The 10,293-nt window shown below is 56.2% G+C and overlaps 1 protein-coding gene across 6 annotated transcripts in view; it reads right to left on the bottom strand.

Annotated features, from left to right (window-relative positions):
- Positions 1–5,977, bottom strand: part of ALMS1 (ALMS1 centrosome and basal body associated protein) — a 52,353-nt gene extending 46,376 nt beyond the window's left edge. For 4 of the 6 annotated variants that reach the window (XR_014954564.1, XR_014954562.1, XR_014954567.1 and 1 more), the window contains exon 1: positions 2,971–5,977. Coding sequence is in view for 1 of the 6 variants with exons in the window: in XM_085577301.1 (XP_085433427.1) it covers positions 2,971–3,331 (361 nt within the window). In the remaining 5 variants the exon portion in view is untranslated. The remainder of the gene's footprint in view (positions 1–2,970) is intronic. The other 2 variants (XR_014954565.1, XM_085577301.1) reach the window with 1 other exon arrangement.
- Positions 5,978–10,293: the final 4,316 nt, after the last annotated feature.

Genomic DNA, 10,293 nt, shown 5'->3' on the forward strand with positions numbered 1-10,293 from the left:
CTCCCACCTTCCCAGGGGATCCCCTCAGGACTGGGGTGGTGAGAGCTGGTTGGAAACAGCAGATGATGACAGGGCCAGGAGAGAAGGGCGAATGAAAAATGGGGCAGGAAAAGGAAAGAAGAGGCAGAAAACTGAGATGTGCAGCAGCCACATTCTCCATGGAAATGCAGCCTTGCAGCTCGCTCCCTGCAAGGAGCTCAAGGAGATCAGTAAGGAGCATTTCACAGGGCTACAAACCTGATTTCATGGTTATATAACACAGAATTAGCTATTCTATGAACCCCAAACATAGCCCTCTCCCAGGCTTTCCCTCCTTCAGTTTCTTCACCTCTCACAGCACACAGACCTCCTGTTTGTCAGTGCCTGCCTTTCCTCTGGGGACAGAAATCCTGGGGCACACTTGGGGTGCTCAGGAGGGATCCTGGGGCACATTTGGGGTGCCCACGAGGGACCCTGGGGCACATTTGGGGTGCCCAGGAGGGATCCTGGGGCACATTTGGGGTGCCCAGGAGGGATCCTGGAGCACATTTGGGGTGCCCAAAACGGTTCCTGGAGCACATCTGGGGTGCCCAGGACAGTTCCTGGAGCACATCTGGGGTGCCCAAAACGGTTCCTGGAGCACATTTGGGGTGCCCAGGAGGGATCCTGGAGCACATCTGGGGTGCCCAGGACAGTTCCTGCAGCACATCTGGGGTGCCCAGGAGGGCTCGGGTGGCTGTGCCCAGCCCGAGGCAGGCCTGGAGCAGCAGCCAGGGCTGGAAGCAGGCACTGACGTCGGTGCTGCTGTCCCCGAGCTCCTCGTGTCAGAACTGGGACTCTTCCTGCTGTCACTCTGAAGGCCAAAAGCCTCCTCAGAGGAGTTCAGCAGGGAGGCAAAGGCAGGCCTGTGACTTGTTCTGCCAGCCTGCTGACAAGTCTGAATGCCACAGTCAAGCTGCCATTTGGGGGATAAAAAAGGAAGGCAAAACAAAAACAAAGCCTCGGCTCTGTCAAGCTGTTCCACGGAGCAGCAGGAGCACTTCAGTACAACTGTCACTGTCACTCCTCCCCTCCTGACATGAAATCCAAGACACTTTTTGAGGAGGAGAAAAAGAAATAAGTGAGTATTGCAGCTATGGCTTCCTTCCCCCTCACCTCCCCTCCCGTATCTGGGAATTCAGAGCACACGCAAAGCCTGCAGCCCATCTCTAGAGAGCAGCAGATGAAACAGCACAGGAGAGGCTTCTCACAGCTTTTAGCACACCACAGAGCCTTCTGCTTGCTCCTTAATTCCAGCTGCACTGGAAACGTAAAGCTGGACAAATATCAAGAAGTTTTCCTTGATTAAATGGCTTCCAGTTGTGCAAATAACAACACTGGGGAAAGGGCTGTAAAACACCTGAAACACAGGAATGCTGCTCAGAGGATGGGCAGGAAAAGGCATGGCCAACCCTCCATGTCCTCCCACTTGCCAAGATCTGTCCTGAACCTCACTTTCCTACAAAAACAGGGATTTATTCACTATCCACCAGCTTCCTGTGATGCACACACAGCCTTTAACCACCATGCTGCCTGCAGATCCAACTCAGAGGCAGCCCAGGATGGTTTTCACTCCACGAAGGAGAAAAACCCTGCAAAACCACCTCCCAGGTAGCTGCAAATGCCCAGCAGGCAGCAGCTCACTGGTGCTGTGAATGAACTCAGCTACGAGCAGCCCGTGCTGTGTTCCCTCTCGCTGTCCCCTCCACTGCCTGCCCTGGCTGTGGAAAACAAACCTGGCAGGTGGTGCAAACAGGAGCCCTTTGATCCAGAAGTTACCAAAAGCCAACCTAATCTCTGCAGAAAATGTTACAGGAGACACCAGGGACAGCCCTCAGGTGACACCCACAGCGGCAGGGACTGAGCCTCAGAGGGTTTGGGTTGGACCAGAACCCACCCAAGGTGTTCCTTCTCCTCTTTGCAGGCTCCTTCAACAAGGACAGAGCAAAATCATCTCAAAAACTGAAGAAAATCACCAAGAGCTCTGCATTAAAAAAGTAAAAGTCAAACTCATAAACCCCTCAGGAACTGCTAGGAGGAAATTCCCAAGGCAGTTTAACTCCATGCCCTTCAAGTGGAGTTTAACTCCCAAACAAAACCCCAAAAAGCAGCTGCACACAGGCAAGCTGGCACAGGGAATGGCAAATGGCACAGCTGAACCTGCACTTAGCTGTAAGCACAGGAGGTTTATGTAAAAATATCACAGTTATGTTTTCTGCCTCTCCATAGTTGTGTTTGTGAGGAAACACCACCAACTTCAGGCACACGTGGAAAGGTGAGTCACAGGAGGAATATCCTCCTGGGCAGGGGAACTGCTGGTCCTGCAGAGGGATCCGTGCAAAAAGAACCACACTGGGCTGAGAAACTGCATTTTCAGGTTGTGCTGGACCAGGATGCTCTGGCTCCACATGGAGATGAATGGAACCAAGGAAGCACAAAGGTGAAATTTGAAATGCTGGAGTTTCTCAAGCCTTCTTTGATTGACCTGCTGGGACGGGGTGTGAGAAGGAGCAGTGGGGCAGGGACCTTGGCTGGAGTGAGTGTTGGGACTGGAAATCTCAGCAGCAGCAGAAACTGCACCCAAAGCCAAGGGCAGCAATGAGGAATGGCTCAGGTGGAAGGGATTTTAAAGATGTTACAAAGATATGTCATTGCTCCCCCTGCCATGGACACCTTCCCCTCCCCAGCCTGGCCTTGGGCACTGCCAGGGGTGCAAGCTGCACTCAGGTTCACTCTGAATTCACAGGAAAACAAAACAAAGCTTAACCTGGCACAGAAGGAACCTGCTCATGGCAGAAGATCCAGGGAAGGCACTCAAACCCTGCCTGAGGGGGGCTTTGACACCAACATCACCCCAAGTCCCCTCGCAAAGCTCATTTCTCCCTGAAGTAAGGTCCAGGGCAGGCTGGGCCTGACTGCCCAGTGCAATCCTCAGCCTGTGGCTGCACATACCCAGGGGGGAGGCAGGGACTGCAGCTCCAGAGGCCTCTGCTGAGGGCAGCAGCCCTTCCTCCAGCGTGGGCAGCTCCGACAGGGCCCTCCGGGCACAGCTCAGGCCCAGCTTGGTGTCCCAGGAGCAGCTGCTCCCCTGCTCTGCTGCCAGCCAGAACCATGGCTCCTGGGGGAGGAAAGAGAGCTCCATCAGCACCATCATCATCATCATCATCAACCACAGCTCCTGGGGGAGGAAAGAGAGCTCCATCATCAGCATCAACCATGGCTCCTGGGGGAGGAAACACTGCTCCATCACCATCATCATCAACCATGGCTTTTGGGGGAGGAAACACTGCTCCATCACCATCATCACCATCATCACCTGTGAGACTGAGACAAGCAACCAGTGATTCTGAACAGGGTTTCCTACACAAACGCTCAGCCTGGAGTGTGAAAGGCCCAAGAGTCATTAATGACAGCAGGGAAGTCATTAATGAGTGCAGCAAAGTCGTTAATGACAGCAGGGAGGTGTCCCAGGAACTCTGGGAGCCCAGCAGTGCCCCTGCTCTGCCTTTGCAGGCACTGCCAGGGGCTGCAGCTCCTCTCCCCAGCAAAGCTCTGGCACAAGCAGGTGGAACTGCAGGAACTGCCCTGCAACAGCACTCACAGGAATGTCATTTCTATTTAAATGTATGGCAGAGCAAGCAGCAGGGCAAGACCCAGCCCTGCTGCCTGTGCCGAGCTGTCCTTCCTGAAAACACCCAGGGAACCTCCTGGGAACTGCACCAAGCCTGCACTGAGCTCCATCAGACTGGCCTTTAGGGTGTCCCAGCTATTCCCCTGGCTGTTCCCACCCTCTGCTCCAGCTTTTGTTACCTGTCCTGGTAAGAGTGAACCTGCAGGGCCTGTCCTTCCTCCAGGGCTCCTCCAGAGCCTCCAGCAGAGCTCATCCCCCCGGACATCCCCGGGCAGCCTCAGCGGAGCTCTCCCCAGCCCGGGCAGCTCCCCGGATAATCCAGCCAGGAATGATCCCTCCCTTGCAGGGCCTGCCAGGCAGCAGCTGCAGCGGGGCCATGCAACAGTAACATTTAACCGAGTAGGAAATCTATCTAGATTTAAGTGAAATGTGCTGCATACTGGCTTAGTAACATGAGTGAAATATGCTGTTTACTCTGTTAACTGGACTGTATTTATAAAACTATCTTAGCTAAAGAAAAAAAATGCAATCTCCAAAGTGAAGAGACAAGAGGGGCCCCTTAAACTCTGAAACTAAAAAAAACCAACAAAGTTAAGTCTACAAAAAATTAGAGTTCTCTGTACAAAGAGACAACTGTAAATTATAATGTGAAATCAACAGAATAAATATACATAAACCTATTGTAAGATTCTATGTATATGTAAATTAGTACAAAATAATAAAAAAAATCAAGAATCCTCAAGGGGCAAGCATGCCCTTTGAAGAGAAATCCCTGCATGCACCCAGTGCTGTAATAAAAACATACCGTTCCCTACAAATCTTTAATAAAGTTGTAAAGTCTTCATTTTTCATCCCAATTCAGCAGCAGCACACTCTGCTGTGTTATTCCAGCTTTCATCCCCGTTCCAGAGAGGAAATAAGCTGGGTGAGAAACTGCCCCCTGGCAGCACTGGGTGTACCAGGGCACACAACGAGGCAGCTGCAGGCAGGAGCAAAGATTTACTAAATGAGTGTAATCATCTCGGAGGGCTCCCACATACTTTAAATCAAATGAAGGAAATTTAACAACGTTTTTCTTCCTGAAATTCAATACATCGCTTCAGCTGCTAAATACATAAAGAGGGGTAAAGACAGAAATAAAGCTGAACAACTACAGCCACCCCCACAGCACCCAGTGCCATGAATTAGAGCTGGAAAAGCAGCTCTGAACCCAGGCTGCAGTTCAGGGACAGAAATATGAATGTTAGGGGTTTTCAACTACTGTCACAGCCAGGTTAGCTCTCCTTGCATTATTCTGCCCCACAGACCACTGAAAACACCCCACAGCAGAACAAAGTCAAAACCCAGGGAGAGGAGGGAAGGAGATCTCCCCAGATAAGTGATGGCAACAACCTGATCTGCCAGGACATCAGAAACACACTGTGATTCCTGCCAACACCTGAGGGCAGCCCCAGTAACCCCACTGCCACCCCCTAGCACTCCCAGGGACTCAATCCAAGCCCCAGTAACCCCACTGCCACCCTCCAGCACCCCCAGCCCCACTAACCCCACTGCCCCTAGCACCCCCAGCCCCACTAACCCCACAGCCACCCCCCAGCACTCCCAGGGACTCAATCCCAGCCCCAGTAACCCCACTGCCACCCTCCAGCACTCCCAGTCCCACTAACCCCACTGCCACCCTCCAGCACCCCCAGCCCCAGTAACCCCACAGCCACACTCCAGCACTCCCAGGGACTGAGTCCAGTGCTCCCTGGGTAGCCTGCTCCAGCCTGACAACCCTTTCTGGGAAGGAATCTTCCCCAATTTCCAACCTAAACCTGCCATGGCACCACCTGGGGCTGCTCCCTCCTGCCCTGGGGTTTGACACCCCAACAGGCTCTGCACTTGGGCATTGCTTCCTGCCCAAACTGAACTTAAATCTGGGCAAGCTGCTGTGCTGGGCCTCATCTCCTGTGGCCCCTGGGAAGCCCAGGGATTTCTGCACAAAAGCAGCTCAGAATTTGTCCGTCTGCTGGTGGTGCCATGGTGGCAGGAGGGGATGGATGGTTTGGGTCTGGAGAGCACCGCTGGCCCCCCAGTCATGGCTAGAGCGAGGTACAGCTTCAGCAGTTTGAGAAGCAGGGTTAATAACAGCACAAATCAGAGCTAAATGAAGCTAAAGGAACCTCTGCAGCCTGGCCTGGCTCTTGCCTGGCCCCAGGTGCAGTGAGAGGCCGGGGCCACTGGGAGTCAGCAGCCACTGCTGCAGGACAGGGACAGGGACAAACAGGAACTCACCTGGCAACCAGGGATCACCGGGAGCACCGGGGATCCAGCTGGGAGCACCGGGGATCTGCCTGGAGCACCGGGGATCCAGCTGGGAGCACCGGGGATCTGCCTGGAGCACCGGGGACCCAGCTGGGAGCACCAGGGATCCAGCTAGGAGCACCGGGGATCTGCCTGGAAACACCAGGGATTGCCTGGAGCACCTGGGGATCCAGCTGGGAGCACCGGGGATCTGTCTGGAGCACCGGGGATCCAGCTGGGAGCACCGGGGACCCAGCTGGGAGCACCGGGGATCTGTCTGGAGCACCTGGGGATCCAGCTGGGAGCACCGGGGATCTGCCTGGAGCACCGGGGATCTGCCTGGAGCACCGGGGACCCAGCTGGGAGCACCGGGGATCTGCCTGGAGCACCGGGGATCCAGCTGGGAGCACCAGGGATCTGCCTGGAGCACCAGGGATCTGCCTGGAGCACCGGGGATCCAGACATCTCCTGCCCTGCAGTGACCATAAACATCTCCCATTCATCACCACCTCCCAAAGAGCCCTGGGGACCTTTTGTGACACCAGCCATCCCAGCACCCCCAGACACACCGGTCCAGCCCTGTCCCTGGGCTCTGTCCCTGCCCAGCCCTGTCCCTGGGCTCTGTCCAGTTTATCCCAGCTCCCTCTCCTGAGCCTCCACCCCACCTCACCCCCAGACTCCTCTCCAGGTACACAGGGCAGGGAGGAACATTCCGAAGCACTGTGGGGTTACCCCCTTCTGTCCAGCTGAAGCTGCATCCCTCCCTCTGTTAATTCTGAGCTGCTTATTTTGGGTTTCGTGCAGCAGCTCAGTCAGAAGGGGCCCTGAAAGATCAGCTGGTTCAGCCTCCTGTGGGAAGGGAGCCCAGTTCCCAAAGAGAAGCACACAGCAGAGCCAACAGCAGCACCCACGGCTGAGAGCCAAAGCCAGGAGCTTCCCTGCACCATCAGCCCCTTCCTGGCTCACTGCAAATCAAATTTACAGTCACCCAGGGCAGCTCTGCCATCAGATTTCCATTCCTGTGCAAAGCCCCCTTAAGTGCCTGCTGCCCAAATCTCACCTCCAACACGAACACTTAACAGCATTTCTGAGTTATTTCATGGAGTGAGAAGCCACCACTCCTTCACACACTCAGCTCTGGACCACTGAAAAAGCACTGACTATCCCCTGGCTTTTCATTTGTGCTTTACTTAAACCATACTTACAAGAGCTGCATTTTGCATCCCACTGTCCTGGGATGTTTTTAGGAAAAATGCTCATTCCTATATATTTTCCACCACTGAAATAAAAGGTACCTCTGTCATCAGGTACCTTAGTTTGCTATCCCTACTTCAAAAATGAAAAAGCAGAAAGCAGAATTTCAAGGAATTATGGACATTCTGGCACTTAGCCATCAATTTGCAGCATTTAAGAATGAAAACCAGGAACCTGACCCTCATTTGTCACACTCAAGTTTAGCTAAATGTAGAATCAAAAACTTGTTAGGACAGGGCTTAAATCATCCTCAGCTTCAAAAATAAACTGAGAGAGGAAATGGCCAAAGCTGAAAAAGCTAGAAATGGTATAAGCCAGAAGCCTCAGTCTGTGGGTTACAGAATTCCTCCCCTGATGCCCAGAACACCTTTAAATTCCCATAAACTGGGACATACTCCCAGCCTCTCCTCAGCGAGCAAAAACTTGAGGGAAGTGTTGAGAAGTTTTTTAAGCCAATTTGAATCCCAGTCCACCACAAATCTGTGCTGGCTTCTGTCACAACGTGTGACAAAACACCCCAGAGGCCAGGACAGGTGAGCAGGGCACAGCAGCACAGGTGACTCCTGATTGCTGCTGGGCTTGGTCCTCTGGACACCCCTGGGAAACTCCAGCCTGAAGCCCCCAGCAGAGGAGATTTTCTGAAACGAGCTGAAATCATGCCAGAGGGGAACAGAAGGGCACAGCAGAGGTGTCAGAGCAGCCACCTGGGCACCAGGGCTGCCCTGGCTGCACCTGCAGCCCCAGGGCAGCAGCAGCTGAGCTGGGCTCAGTCCAGCTGGGACTGCCAGGGCTCAGCTCGGGTTGTCAGAGCAGCACTCCCAGCCTGGGCAAAACAAACACACAGGGGACAACGGCCAGCAGGGAACAGCAGCGCCCAAACCAGCCCAAAGGAACTGGGCTGAGCAGGACCGAGTGACACAAGAACCAGGAGGGGAATTCACTGCTCTGGAACCCAGCTGGCTGGGAACTGCCCTGCAACAGCACTCACAGGAATGTCATTTCTATTTAAATGTATGGCAGAGCAAGATCCAGCCCTGCTGCCTGTGCCGAGCTGTCCTTCCTGAAAACACCCAGGGAACCTCCTGGGAACTGCACCAAGCCTGCACTGAGCTCCATCAGACTGGCCTTTAGGGTGTCCCAGCTATTCCCCTGGCTGTTCCCACCCTCTGCTCCAGCTTTTGCTACCTGTCCTGGTAAGAGTGAACCTGCAGGGCCTGTCCTTCCTCCAGGGAATGTTTCTAGAAGTTGATAAGGCATCTACCTCAGGTTTCCACATGGCTGCTGCACCTCTGAGCCCCTTCCTGGCTCTGGGGCTGGCACACCTTGGGACTTTTCCTTCTGAGAGCAGGGGCACAGCGACCACCAAGTGCCAGAGCACTGCACCACCACAGCACGGAGCTGCCCCGTGCTCCCACAAGGTGCCAGCTCAGCAGGACACCGGTTCCTGCACGGCTGTGATGGGACACAGCTCACAGGGATCTCTTCCCAGCCCCCTGCAGGGCTCTGAGCACAGCTGAGTGCACAGAGCTGTGTGTGAGCCCTCCACGGAGAAAAGGAGGCTCTGGGAGACCTCCAACACCTCCCAGTACTTAGAGGTGGCTTTTAGAAAAGAACAACAACTTCCTACACTGGCAGTTACCGAAAAGACAAGGGGGAAGTTATCTGAATTAAAAGCTGAGAGATTTAGATGAGATTTTGGGAACAAATCCTTCCTGCCAGGTGGGCAGGCTCTGGCACAGCTGGGGCTGGCCCTGGATCCCTTGCAGGATGGACACTGAGGCTGGAGCAGCCTGGGGCAGTGGGAGGTGACGCTGCCAGGGCAGGGGTGGCACTGGGTGGGATTTAGGGTCCCATCCATGCTGTGATCCATGAGGGCAGCCCCTGTCCCTGCTCTCTGCAGGTCGGAGACTGTGCCAGCTGCACCCACCTGTCCCCAGGGAACAGAGCAACTCATCATTATTCACCTATAATTAGCACAATAACAGAACACAGAGCTTTTCCCAGGAGAGCAGAGGGAACCCGGAGCCAGTGTGACCCTTCTCCGGGGGAGAGAGCAGGGCACGGGGGGACCGGGATGGGGCACGGAGGGAGCGGGCCGGCCTCGGGAAGGGGCTCGGGCCACCGCCTTTATCGGGGGGAAGTGACCCCTTAAGAGCCCTTTCACGGGCCAGGAGGTGACACCGGCCGGCTGCCCCAGCCCCAGCAGGGTGGGGACCCAGCGAGTGACCCAGCGTGGCGCACGGACACGGGGACACACACGGACACCGGTACACACACGGACACGGGGACACACGGACACGGGGACACACACGGACACCGGTACACACACACAGGGACACACACGGACACGGGGACACACAAAGGGGGACACACAGACATACATATAAACACACACACACGCACACACGCACGCACGCACGCGCACAACGGCTCCGGTCAGTGAGCGGCTGCTCCCGCCCGCCCGACCCCGTGCTCACCTGAGCCCGCTGCTCCTGCTCCTCCTGCTCCTGCTGCTGCTGGCCGTGCTCCATGGCGGCGGTCGGGCTGGGCCGGGCCGGGCCGTGCCGAGCCGTGTGTCCGTGTGTCTGTGTGTCCGTGTGTCCCAGTGTCCCGCTGTCCCCGTGTCCCGCTCTCCGCCGGGCCCGCGCGGTCGCCAGGGACTCGCGCTCGCCCCGCGCGCGCACGCGCCGGGACCGCCCCCTCTCCGCGCCGCCATTGGTCAGCGGAGTGGGCGTGACCGGAGGCGCGAGCCCCGCTTCCCGCGCGCTGATTGGCGGGCGGGGAGTGGCGGGGCGGGGCTGCGGGAGCGCGGGCGCGCGCGGGTGTTTTGGCGGGCAGCGGAAGTGCCCGGATGGAGCGGGGGGCGGGACCGTGAGGGGCCGTGAGGGGCCGTGAGGGGCCGTGAGGGGTCGTGAGGGGCCGGAGCGGGCAGGATGGACCTGCCGGGGCACGGACACCTTCCGCTGCCCGGGGAGCTGCGCCCAGCCCGCCCGGGGACACTGCCAGGGTTCCGGGGGCAGCCACCGCCTGTCACCTGTGCCCGGAAAAGCTCCCCCGTATATCGGATCTAACGGGATCACCGGATCGCTGGGGCTGGAAAAGCC

This window comes from Lonchura striata, chromosome 4 (genome assembly GCF_050655825.1).
Source record: "Lonchura striata isolate lonStrDom1 chromosome 4, ASM5065582v1, whole genome shotgun sequence".
Classification (NCBI taxonomy): Eukaryota; Metazoa; Chordata; class Aves; order Passeriformes; family Estrildidae; genus Lonchura; species Lonchura striata.